Source organism: Uloborus diversus, chromosome 2 (genome assembly GCF_026930045.1).
Source record: "Uloborus diversus isolate 005 chromosome 2, Udiv.v.3.1, whole genome shotgun sequence".
NCBI classification, from domain to species: Eukaryota; Metazoa; Arthropoda; class Arachnida; order Araneae; family Uloboridae; genus Uloborus; species Uloborus diversus.
In genome coordinates this window covers 90209516-90223084 of record NC_072732.1, presented here as the reverse complement: position 1 = coordinate 90223084, position 13569 = coordinate 90209516, and the positions used below count along the sequence as shown (strand labels likewise).

Sequence of the window (13569 nt, the reverse complement as noted above, 5' to 3'; positions counted from 1 at the left end):
GTCACCGATCTGTCCAGATTAGGCGGAGTTTTCGAGACTCTACAGCAGCAAATTTTATTTTGCGTTACAATACTAAACAATTTAATTATTTCCTTACAGAAAAGAGTTTGATGTTAAAATTTGGGAAAAGAATATGACAAATTCCTAATTGGTATATATCACTTAACTTTCAGTTCAATTCTTGTTGAAAGATATGTTTTTTTTTTTTTTAACAAGTTTGTATTTCATTGTAATATTAAAGTTAAGGTCTAAATAATATTAAGGTCGTTTAAAAGAAGAGTTAGTTTGTTTTTTTCAATTCAAATAATAAGCATTATACTTTTGTTTAATTGGTTATGAATGAAAAATAGCATTTTGGATCTGCAGCGTAGGAGATAGACGTTTTTGTCTTACTTGCTCTCACTTGGTCAACTATGACAGTGATTTTACATTCCTGCATCGAAACGCACACAAAAGTTAAACACACCATGAACTCAGCAATGAAATATTTTTGTGCCATAATTTCGACATTAAACGGCAGCGTGTCGTTTCATATGCAATGACAAATGATCTGACCTTGAAAAAGCTCTTTCACACAATCTGCATTGAAAAGGTCTGTCACCAGTATGTTTCCTGTAATGTCGAGTAAGTTCATCGGACCTTGCAAACTTCCAGCCGCAGCCTTTCCAACTGCACTGATATGGTTTCTCGCCTGTATGAGTCCTAAGATGGGCTTTTAGATGGGAGCTCTTTGTGTACGTTTTGGAACATCCAGGGTGAGAGCAAGTGTGGATGGTGACTTTCTTCCTGCCCGTGCTTCGACGACCTCGGCGATGTTTGGTGGTTGTTGGCAAAGATCCTATCCCTGTAGGTAAGAGTTGGGATGGAGGGTGGTTTGCTGGCGGTCTGTTCATAGAGTAAGGCATTGGTGTTCCATTCTGCACTGCAAGTAAGTCTGCCAAGTGAGGTGAAGACGGTGGTGTCATCATGCGCAAGTGAGGAGGACCAGACATACCATTTGTTATACCATAAACATACCCATTAGGGTTGACGATTGATGTCCTTGAACTGTGCAACATCCCATTATTCATTTGTGGATAGTTTTCCATGGGAGTTGTTGCAGGGCCATAATTATTTTGAATTCCAGAATTTTCTGGTGATGCTGGTGGTGACATATGAGAGTGAACAGGTGGAATAGAGTTATTGTAAGGCACACACTGTCCGCTATAAGCTCCTGCAGGATTTGGTAGCATCTCATGCTTAGAGTCCGAAGAGCAAGCAGAGTGCATATTATAACCGGAAGGAATGGACGGATTAGGACTGCTGATGCAACTTCCCACAGGTTCCTTTTTAAAGTTATATCTGTAAGGACTGAAGTAATATCCATTTGCACCACTTGTAGGAGGCATTTTGCTGCCTGAAGAAGGAGAAGAGTTCAAATAATGCTGCTGTTGAGCCATGTGTTGCAAGTGATGGGAATGAGGGTGGTGGTACGCATGTGGACTTGAAGATGTAGGAACTGTAGATCCTGATTGCAATGGTTTCGTAAAAATGTGGGAGCCTGCTTCTGGGGAGCAGAAATACATCTGACTTCTTGATTCAGGAACGCAAGATTCTCCCAAGAGGACACTTTCAATGTCTTGCCACATCTTAAAAGAGAGAGTAAAAAAGAATTGTAAATTTTATTATTAAATACACGTATTTTATTGTTCTAAAAAATCAGAATATCTGCGACAAAAATATCCGAAGTAAAATCTCGAAAACTTTGCCAAAATAAAAGGATATCAAAAGTGAACTCAAGAGTTGCGAAATGTATTTACGCATTCTACCCAGTAATTTGCAAACAAGTCAGCAAATATACACAATATCAAATTAAAGTATGAGCTGAAGCAACTGTTTTAGCTCTAAAAAGTAAAACAAAAAAAAAAAAAGAAAAGAAAAGAAAAAAGAAGAAAATGATATTTTAAGGATTTCCGAAAACTTTGGCAAAATAAAAGGATTTTAAAAGCAAGCTCAAGAATTGTAAAATGTATTTATGCATTAAGCTAAATAACTTGTAAACAATTCAGCAAATGTACACTACATCAAGTTAAAATATGAGCTGAAACAGCTATTTTAGTTCTAAAAAAAGTTAAAAAAAATAGAAAATAAACATATTTAGAATTGATAAACATATTCAATTTCTGAATCAAAATTTTTAATTATGTTATTTTTCTTGATTGCTTTCATGTAGAAATAAGAAAGGACGGAAGAAGAAGAAAAAAACTAATATATTTTCAACCAAATGAAGTAATAAAGATTTACATAATTTTCCAAGTACTCTAATTTTCCCATTCACGTAAAGCGAAGTCAAAGAATAATACCATTAATAAATCACACACATTTATCGTAAGTTTAAACATAATAAAAGCCGGCCTTTGGAAAGGAGGATATCTGCTGATTTGTTTGTCAATTTTTCACCTATTTTTGTTTCCTTTAATTTTAAGGACTGTCTAATTTGAGACGAACATTTTTTGCTCAAAAGATCATTGACAGAACATCTTAATTTAGAACTCATTTTATTTCATTTGAACACTTTTTTTTTTTTTTTTGCTGTTTTGGAACGGTTAGGTTTTTTGAATAGTTTTTAATTTTTCATCAGAGAGGAAGACTTATTTCTGAGAAATTTCACGGGTAAAGATATTTAAAACAGAATGCGCAAAAATACTTTTAATAGGTCTATTTAAAGCTTTTTAGCGCCGTTAAAATTTTTTAAACGTTAAATTTTTTTTTACACAAAAATATCGTTAATATTAGAAACAAAATTCTTACACGAAAAGTTAGAAAAGAAATTGCTGAAAATCTGAAAACGTTCTTTTCGTCAATAAAATTTTTGTTTCATGAAAGTGAAAAAGAATCAAGAGCAATAAAAGGAAGGGGGAATAAAAGAACACAAAAAACTCACTTTACACAGCAGCTTTTTTTTTTTTTTTGCTGTAGCAATAATGCTAATTTAATGAAAACTGATTTCAAACTAGCTTTTCTCTTAGTGAGTCCCTCCCAAACCCCAAAGCGACTTCCCTCAAACATTTTATTCAGCTATAGTAGTGTTTACCTTTTAACAGAAATGGAAGGGAGTCCGTGGTACCCTTGCAAGATAGCCCGTAATTAATGCGAGGGCCATAAATGCATCTCTTGTAGTTAAGTAAATATTTGTGCCATTTGGCGAGTGGGTGAAATATACCTCTCAGTACCTTTTTATTTGCAATAAAAGACATCAGTGACAAAAATTATCCGTTTCAGTAATATATAATTTATGGCACTTATTTAAAAAGTGTTGTCAATAAACTACAATTACATTCCCGAATATTTTCACATTTTCTCTCTTAAATAGCATCCGCATAACCTAACTCAATCTTTCACTACCATACTTCAAATCAAGTCCATCAATAACATTTATTACTATGTTTAACAGTCAGAGCGTCAAATATTAAGTGCCTCGCGAACGACCTTGATTGAAGAGTAGAAAAATCCACTCAAGATAAAAATCAATTCTTGTTCCTCTAAATAGCTACTTCAACTTCAACCTTCTCATTACACCGTCAAACCCTTAACAGCGTATCTTCAGCACACAGTGACAGATCTCGAATTTCAAAACATCTTCTTAAATAAAGACATCAAGGCAATGATAGGCCCTTAAGTCTGGACCTTTAATGTGACGATAGCATTTAACAACCAGTCTGATGGTTTGCGGGTTTTACCCACACCCATATACCCAAAACTCGTCGGTAATACGAGCGTTGTAATTAAGGCCTGCATGTGCTAGTGTCTTCCGTCATTTTCTTTCTTTCCGTGCATTGATGGATCCATCTCTAAAATCACTGACTCCAATAATTAAGATAAAAGCTCAAGGCTGAATTTTGTTATGTGTGTGTGGGGGGGGGGGGTTCGTGTACATGCAAGAGTTGAGTTGAAGTTAAATTTGATGGGCAGGTTCACCAGTAATCGATCGTACATTTGATCTTGGAACGGAAATGGAATTGACGTTAATCAAGACGATAGCATCTGATGACATGAGATGAAGCACTATTAGACAAAATATAAAGAAAGAAGGCGTCTATCCAGTAGAAAAAAAAATCTTAATTGCAACTGAAAATGTACCTTACCTTTATTTCGAGTGGAAATGCCGTTTAATAAAAATAAATGGGGTGGCCGTTTATTGATCATTGTATTTGGCCTTTGGAATTTTAAATGAACAGATTAGATTGATTTACTAAAAGAAGAAATTGATTTTTTTTACATTAAGACAGGGTTTCTAAATAGAAAGATAAAATATTGTCATACAGTTGTAAAATTGAATGCTTGAAGAGTGTTCGAGTTCAAGCATTGAATAAAATTCACACCTATATGCTTAAATGTGTACTTGAAAATAAAAGCCGCAGAATTTCTCTCTGTAGAAGTGACGTTAAAAACAAGTTTATAGCTATTCAGGATGGGGGGGGGGGGACGTTTTTACTGAGCTAAAATTTTCTTAAGATTTCTAGGATGGTGAAAAATAGTAAAGTAGAGGTCCAATTATTTGAACTCCGACTATTCGAACTGCTGATTATCCGAATCGCTTTCATAATTTCAAAAAGAAAAAAAAAAGACTGAATTGTACTGGGATTCGCCAAATAGTGATTCTACCAGCGCGACTCCTTGTTGTTAGAATTTGTTCAAATAGTAATTGAATTAGAAGTATCGGGGGGGAAAATGCTTTTGTTTCGTAAGGTTTAGTCATTGATTAAAAGTGCATTTTGTTTTCCGGATACTAGTATTTTTCCTAGCTTTACTACATTGACGGAAGTATAAAATTACCATGAAACTAAAACCTTAGCAACACTATAGTGTAGGCGCAGCGAAAACACTGTTGGAATGATGAGCTACCCTCATGAGATGTAGTTCTATCATTGGATTTTTATTTGCAGCACTTATGAGTACGCTTAGCATGTAAGAGTGTTGGTTTTCATTAAATTAATTAAAAGCTATTTTTCTTCAATCCCCCCCCCCCCCATCTTCAACATTCATATTGTATGAATTGATATAGACTTTTTTGGGAGAAAATCCTATTATATCCGAACTTTTGATTATCCGAATGGGGTCCAATGTACAGTCCCAATTTATTCGGAAAATCGAAGTTATACTGTATTTGAAGGAAACTACACTATAAGAGGGGGCAATAGCATGCAGGGGTTTTGATCTCTAATTACTTCATTTTTGCACACAGAAGCAGAAGTTCTTATTAATATTATTTTTTTACTCTTTTGCAGCATTTTATTTTTGAATATTTTCTTCAACATCTTCAAAAGGTTTTGATTAAATTTTCGAACTAGGAGCTACTTAAGGCATAAAATATAACAAATGGAAAATTCTTAATCGATAGTTTTTCCGCCCCACTTTATTAAAGCAATTTAAGATTTGAAGAAACTGAAACCACTAAACTGTTTAATCCCCCCCCCCCCGATGTTAATTAAAAGGCAAATAATGGGTGGGGGTAGGGTTAAAAACATTTTTTTTGTAATTATATCGATTGTATGAATTTAAAACGACATTGAAAACTGCATTAAGTAATGCATTTAGGAACTTACTATAATTGGTATTTGCGGCAATATAGGAATTTTAACTTAAAGTCGGCTTTTTTCTATAAGAGGATCAAAACTGGGAAGAACGCTTTATAAGTGATAAACGGTAAGGAAGATGGAAAAAAATAAATGCACTTAAAAAAATGTATATTTTTTCCTTTTCTACATCACTAAAGAAATTCTACGAGCAACTTTCACGAACATTGGAATTACAAAAAGAAATTTCAGATTCACAATATGAACCGATGTCATCCTCTTAATACCTTTTAATAAACGAAAAAATATCTTTATGCTTGAAAATTAAATGAATGAATTATTAACTTTTTGATGCACCAAACTCGCAAATTACTGCAGACAAGTGACACGTGTTTCGTTGTTACAATAAACACCTTTTCAAAGCAAAGTGTGAGCTTCTGGATGAGAAGTCATCGGAGGAAAGAATTTTCATCCGAAAGTTCACACTTCTTTGCATTGAAAAGTAAACTTGTAACACCTAAACACGTGTCTGCAGTAATTTGCTATTTTTGTACATCAAAACGTTGGTAGTTCATACATTTAACCATTTAATTAGTTCGTTCCACTTTGTTAAAGAAATTTTACAATCGAAAAACAGGTGCAAACAAAACTCCCTCAATTTTTGTGCCTAAACACCAACAAAACCTGTCCTTAAAATGGTGTTTGAGTCCAATCTCTCCTTTGTCGTTAGACATCATTAGTAATAATACAAATTTAAAAAAAAATCAAAAGTCTGGCAAAAGCATTCGATTGTTTTAAAAAAAATATTCTGCTCCAGCGGTGTTCGGGAAAAACTGTTTAGTCGGAAAGTGGTCTGAATCTCTTCATTCAGACCACTTTCAACAATTTACCAAGACTTCGCATAAAACTAACTCTCCTAATTCAGTACAGTTTGCTATACCGTAACATGGGGTAACTTTGGGACACATTTCAAAGTTTTACTCTGTTCTTATCTTTGTTTTAAGATATGAAGAAATATATTTACCGCCATTAATAAAATGTATCTTATCAATGGTGGTAAAATATATTTACCACCATGAAGAAAGACAAACTCAAAGAAGGGCTAGAAGGTAGTAATGATGATAGTTTGGTAGGTGAACAAGCAATCTCCTCCTAAGATTTCAAGCTCTAAACGAACAATTACCAGATGTGGATAATTACATTAAATCATCTATTTGAGAAATCCCCACTGTTTCTCAAAATTTAAAACACCTTTCCCCAAAGTCTAAAGACCGAAAACAATTTAAAATTTGCAGTTCAAATTTTTGTACTTAAATTTGACCCCGCCCTCCTCTCCCTTATATTTAGAATAATGTTTCAGGAAGTATATCTAGTGAAACTATGTCATTTTGTAATTTGATGATATCTATAGTTTCGTAAAAAGTATTTACTTAAAATATAATTTTCTACGTATGGTTAAATGCTTTGCTAAAATTAGAAAAAATTTCTATAAAAAACAAAACACTGTGCTTTACGCGTGTTTTGCACAGTCACACATTTCACAATCTGATGGATATCCATGGACTTTTCTCGAAAATATCAATTCATTTTCTCGCAATTCTATGGGCAGAAAACTACTTCTAAAGTGGTCTTTAATATGACATGAAAAAAATTGCAACAGTAAGCACATGTGCAAGAAAAACTCCACTATCCCCCCCCCCCCCGCCCCTCTCTCACTATTTCCCACTATTCAGTGGAAAAAATGATTCTGAAAAATTCAGCCCAAAGTATGCTATACATTTAATTAGTAGAGTGGAAACTTAACGACTGGAAAAAAAATTTAAGAAACTCATTTAATCATAGGATAAAATATAAGGATGCCAATATATTTTACCGTAAAATGATAGAAAAACTTTCAACAATGCAGCGGGAACTGCTAGAGCAAATTGGCAGTTAGCTTAACAGTCCGTGAATTTTTTTTTTCTCAATTAATTTGCAATATAATAAATACTGTGCTATAGAAATACTACAGCAATTTGGTAAAACTTTAAACTATGCGGGTTTTTAGCAGTAAGTTACCACCCCCTAAGCCTGGGCTAAGGCAGAACTGCATGCAATGTACGAGGCAGCCCAATTTCAATCAGATGACATCTGCCTCCACCTCGGTTATTCACTAACCCAAACTCATAAGTTCTATTAAGAACGAAACTGCAGTCCCTGGATGTGATAAGGGGGTCATCATTCATTGATTACGTAACGATGATTTTGACAATTTGTGACCCCCTCCCCACATATAAGGGTACGTAAGATTTCTAACCCCCCTCCCTTATTCGTACATAATATTTCATTTCGTTTTTCAAAATAATAAAATAGCAAATCTTACATCTCTGGGGAATCGTTAAATATTTCCCTATTATAAAATTAAGCCTTTTTGTGCAAAGAAATATTTACTAAAAAGTAGGAATCCAAACTGAATGTATTTTCAACATTTTTTGAAGATGCTGCAATACTAATTAAAAATAAAACATGCCATAGATAGTGCGAGTCTTTAATTAGATTTCACACTATTCATTCTGAGGAAAACAAATAAAAAACAGCTCATCCTAGAACGTTTTTTTACCTTCCAGAGGCAAATGAAATAGGATCCTTGTCAAACCACTTGACCGCGCGATTTCTAATGTAATATATTGACTTGAAAAATATTACGTAAGAATGGGTTTGACCCCCTCCCCATCCCCTTCACCAAAAAAAAAGGGTATGTAGAGATTGTTCCAGCCCCCGCTCCCACTTGGGACCCTTACGTAATTGATGAATTGTCCCTAACCAGGCTGTCGAGAATATTATATGCGGGATGAGGGTTAACTTCGCATAATTTGAAAATATTTATTGTAGTAGGGAGACCGGTAAGCAAGTCCTAAATTTTTAACCTTTTTCCATTCCACGGAAAACGGTAATATTGTCCCGCAAGTGATGCTTAAAACATTTCATTAAAAATAATAATTTAAAAGGATAATAAACAAAATTTTGTTGCTTAAGAAGTCATAATTACATTTTAAATATATTTATTTTTTTATGAAAAATGGGAACCGTCATGTAAGGAACAAAATGACCGTTTTCAGTGCCGTATACATGATTTTTTTTTCATCGATTTAAGTTATTAAATCTCAACAAATGAGCTATTTTTTTCCTTTACATCGGATCCTTTGTTTTCAAAACCTACAATTTATTTTCTCATTCCTCTATTGATAGCAAAAATATCAAGTATTGATACAACACAGCAAACTATATGAAGTTGACTTTGGATGTCTTGCAAGCGACGCATACAAATAAACTAAGTTTTAAGTTAAAAAGTTATTTAATAAAAATAGTACTGCGTCAGGAGTATCTTTGTGTCAAATGTAAAGATTAAAAAATGTGCTTTCTCTTGCTTAATTAAAATATCAAGATCTATTGCAAAATGTTGGTGAAATCATCGAGTTGGATTGTCCCCCGCACGTGACGGTGGAACGGCCCCAAATGAATTGCGATGGGTTGTATCTGACCTCGCCCATTTACCATCTGATTTTTCTTAATCCGATCTAAACGTATTTTTCCATTTTAATATCCAATTTTGCTGAGTTATTTAATTTAATTTTGACTTTTGGTTGCTTACAAAGTTAAATTTTTAACACGTTAAGACTTCTTTGAAGTAATTGTTCTTTTTTTTTTTCATAAAGATGTTTCTGTAGAATTATTATATGGTTAATGAATGCAGAATAATTTCCAATTTTCTTGCAACATTTCCTGCAAAACAAATAATGAAAAAAATAAAAGAAGGTATGGATGGCCCACAAATGATGTCCCCCTGTGAGGGGAGGGGTTTCGAGAAATTATGAACATTTGTGTCAAGGGAGAAGGAGGAGGTAACAAGAAGGGTGACACTATATTTTTTTATAACATGTTTATGAAAAAAAAAACGTGATATGTGATAAAGGAGAAGAAGAGGGTGTTGATTCGTAAGCTGAAGTGTGACCAAAGAGGGAGAGGGCAGTTTTAAGTTTTAAAATGTTGAAAAACAGAGTGGTATCATTTATGGAAAGTCTCGTTTAGTGAAGCATATGTATTACTTATGAGTATAGCGAAATGTTCCCATGAAAGGTTCAAACGACTTAACCTGCTTTGGAAGTATGATTCTGTACCTTGGAGGTAAAATGCACTAAGCTATAGTACTGGAATGTCGCGTATGGGCTTGAAAAATTAAAGTTTGCTTTTCAAAATTTAGTGCTTCATACAATTGAATAGAGTATAAAAAGTTGAGTGTAAAATGGTGCTTAAATCCCAAATTTTGAAGAAAAAAAAAGGGACATTGCGCCTTTTAACTTCTAGGTATAAAATTTAAAAAATAGGATTGTGGTAACTAAAATGTGCAACACTTTGTTCTGGACTCATATTCGTAAGTGAAATTTTTAAATTTTGATATTGGAAAAGAATGTTAAAAAGTAATGGATTAAAAAAGCAATTATTTAGACGAATATGGTCAGAATCGAAGAGAAAAATGTATCAAAAGAATGAAAATTGCAAAGAAAGTTGGTTTTAAAGTCAACATTTCAATGAAGATGCAATTTTTTAAAGGGAAGTTAAGAGACAATAACTCAAAAGTATAACCAAATTTTCACTCTTCAATATGTTTTGTCTACGTAAGAACACAAAAATCAAAATTCATGAATTAAAACAGAATTTTAAAATTCAGTTCAAAATATAAGTAGTTAAAATTTGTACCAAAATATTATTGTAATGAATGTACAAGGTGGGGAGCGTATAATATATTTACGTGTTATTATAAATTTATGTATTTTAGTTAATCACAAATTAGGAATTATTGCTAAGTTAAAAAATAAAGTTACCATAAAAATACAGCAACAATTCCAAGAAATTTGTTTGAATCTCCATTACGAGCCTATGAAAATATACCTCTGTTTGAGATCAATGGAAAGTTTAAATATTTTTTAAATAAAATAAACAATCTGTAACAACATTTCAGAGAAGGAAATTTTAGTGAATAAATTGAAATCGGCAAAAATTAATTTTACTACTGAAAGCAATGTGAATCGTTTTCAATAAGAGAGCTAGATAGAAATATACGTAAAACGTTTTTAAATTTAAAAAACAATAATAATTAGGAAGAAATCATATTTCCATTAAATTAAAAAACAGCAAGAATAAATTTTACTATCGAAAACAGTATGAAAGTTTTGACAAAAGAAGATATGGAAATGTTTCCATCGGTAAAGCATTTCGAATTAGATTTTCTAAAAAATATATACCGAAAAAGCAAATCAAACACATCAAGAATAAATTTTACTTTTGAAATCAGCGTTAAAACATTTGAAGAAAGAGGTCAAGATGGGTAAAATTCGCAGTAGAAAAACATTTTTAATTAGTTTCTAGAAATTTAGATGAAGTCACACCAACATCAAATTAAAAATCAGCAAGAATAAATTTTCTTACTGAAGGAAATGTTATCATTTTTAAAAAGAGAGTTAGATTGAAATATTCACACAAATTAAACATTTTTACTTAATTTTCTAAAAATTGGGAAGAAATGATTCTTACATGAAATCAAAAAAAAAAAAAAAGACTTATTGAAAGCAGTGCAAAGCATGTTAAAAAGGAGGATCCGTATGAAACTATTCGCATCCATAACATTTTTAGTTAAATTTCCTAAAAATTACTAAAGAAACAGTCTCATATCAAATTGAAAAAACAGAAATAAATTTTAGTATCGAAAACAGTGCAAAACGTTTTAAAATATTGGGCTAGATAAAAGTATTCACGTTTGTAAAAACATTTTTGATTTAATATTCTAAAAGATAGGAAGAAATAATTCTCGCATCACACACGAAGAAAAAATTCATTGTCAGAAGCAATACTAAACGTTTTATGACACCAATAATACATTTTTCATTAGTTTTTCTAAAAAAATACTGAGAAATCACTCACATCAAATTACAAAACAGCAAGAATAAATTTTACTGTAAAGAGCAGTGCGAGAAGTTCTATAACATTGAGCAAAATGGAAATAATCACATCCGTGAAACTTATTTCCAAAATTTTTGTAGAAAATTGCTAAGATGTCACTCACAGCAAATTACGAAACAGCAAGAATAAGGTTTATTACTGAAAGCAGTGTGAATCATGCACCACCATTTATGCACTTTTCATTAGTTTTTCTTAAAAAAAATACTGAGAAATTACTCACATAAAATTACAAAACGGCTAGAATAAATTTTACTGTCGAGAGCAGCGCAAAAAGTTTTTCACACTGAGCTAGATGGAAATACAGTAAAACTCCTCATAACGGACACCCCTTTTACGCGGACAATTTTTAATTGCCATGTTCCAAGGCAAATAACATTATTAAACCCCTGTCCCGCGGACACCCCTGTACTGCTGACAAAAAAATTTGTCCCGTTAGTGTACTCATTAGAGGGGTTTTACTGTACTCACATCCATAATACATTTTTTATTATTTTTTTTAAAAAACTACTAAGAAATCAATCACATCAAATAACGAAAGTAGAGAGTGAATCGTGTCAAAAAAAAAAGAGCTAGATGATAATATTCACACCCATCACTATCGCAGCCAGAAATACCTTCTGGAGGTAGTTTTCTGATCAAAATACCTTCTGAAGGGGATTTTTTGATCAAAGCAGCCTTTTCATATGCATAAACTACTGCACTAGAATTTGCATTTATGTTGAAACCAATGACTGGGGGGCATTCCCCCCCCCCCCGCCCTTTGCTGCGCCACTGACACCCATCATACATTTTTCATTATTTTTTATAAAAAAATACTGAGAAATCATTCACATCAATTTATAAAACAGTAAGAATAAGTTATTGCCTAGAGCAGTGCGAAAAGTTGTATAACATTGAGCTAGATGGGAATATTCACATCTGTAAAACATTTTTCATAATTTTTTCTAAAAAAATTACTCAGAAGTCATTCACTTCAAATTAAGAAACAGCAAGAATACATTCTACTGTCGAGAGCAGTGCGAAATGTTGTACAACATTGGGCTGGATGGAAATGTTCATATCTCTAACACATTTTTAATCAAAATTTTCCAAAAAATTACTAAGAAATCATACTCACATCATGAAAATCGGCCATTTCAGAAGCCATCCCGACCCCCGCGGAGCTCCTAGCGACCGCATGTGGCGAAGCACGGTGCTGTTGCGGCGCCTGCCACCGCACGCTTTCGGTTACCAGACTTCCCGCGGCCACCGACATAATCCACGGCACCACTTCACAGCGAGCACTGGGAACGAAGATCTGGAGAGGGAAGAGCAAACGAATCTGCTGGGACCGGTTTCTGTTATTCGCGGCTCGGAGAGAGAACTTGTCGCGGCAGAGAAAAAGCGATTGTCCGGGGCGCGTGTGTGCCGCGTCCGAGACCCTCTTGCCAAGTGTGCGTGGGGATCGGAGAGGCAGGCGATTGGGTGCGGCGCGGGGGGAGGATACGGGGATGGGGGAAGCGCTTGTCGTCTACCGGGGCGTGCGCCAATCGTGCGTCTCGGGGGGCGGTGAGGCGTGAAGTGTCTTCTTCCTCGCAAAGATGCGGTCGTGTGTCAGTTTCTTCGTGATCTTATGGAGAGTTTGTTTGTTTATTGAAGACTTCTTTGATCTTTCCTGCCCCCTTGCTCACTGATGCAAAGCTTTCATTCACTAAAACATGCCTTGATGGATCGTTGCCAATGCTACTTAAACGCTGATCGGATTTTATTGAATCCCATTTTGTGTGCTTCAGAGCTTGGTTTTGTTGGAAGTTGATATTAACAAGTTTTTTAAGGGAGTTAGAAATCCTAAGGAAATGCATATTTTTAATTTGTGCCCTATTGGTCCCAAAAAACAAAAATAACTTTTACGACTGGCTCTTAAGATTAAGATTTGGTGGTTTTGGCTCGAAAAAAGTTCGCAGAAGGTGGCTGTGAGTCTAAAAGACCTTGCATACGGTTCACACGTTGCATTACTTCTTGAATCAGTTTCGGTAGC

At 33.9% G+C, this 13569-nt stretch overlaps 1 protein-coding gene across 1 annotated transcript; it reads right to left on the bottom strand.

The window, feature by feature from the left end:
• Positions 1 to 218: 218 nt before the first annotated feature.
• On the bottom strand, positions 219 to 12956 carry LOC129217166 (Kruppel-like factor 3). Its single transcript, XM_054851428.1, has 2 exons — positions 12670 to 12956; positions 219 to 1628 (listed from the first exon to the last, which is right to left on the bottom strand). Exons 1-2 carry the CDS (start codon positions 12805 to 12807, stop codon positions 510 to 512), a joined length of 1257 nt encoding a protein of 418 aa, XP_054707403.1. The 5' UTR covers positions 12808 to 12956; the 3' UTR covers positions 219 to 509.
• Between the last annotated feature and the right edge of the window lie 613 nt (positions 12957 to 13569).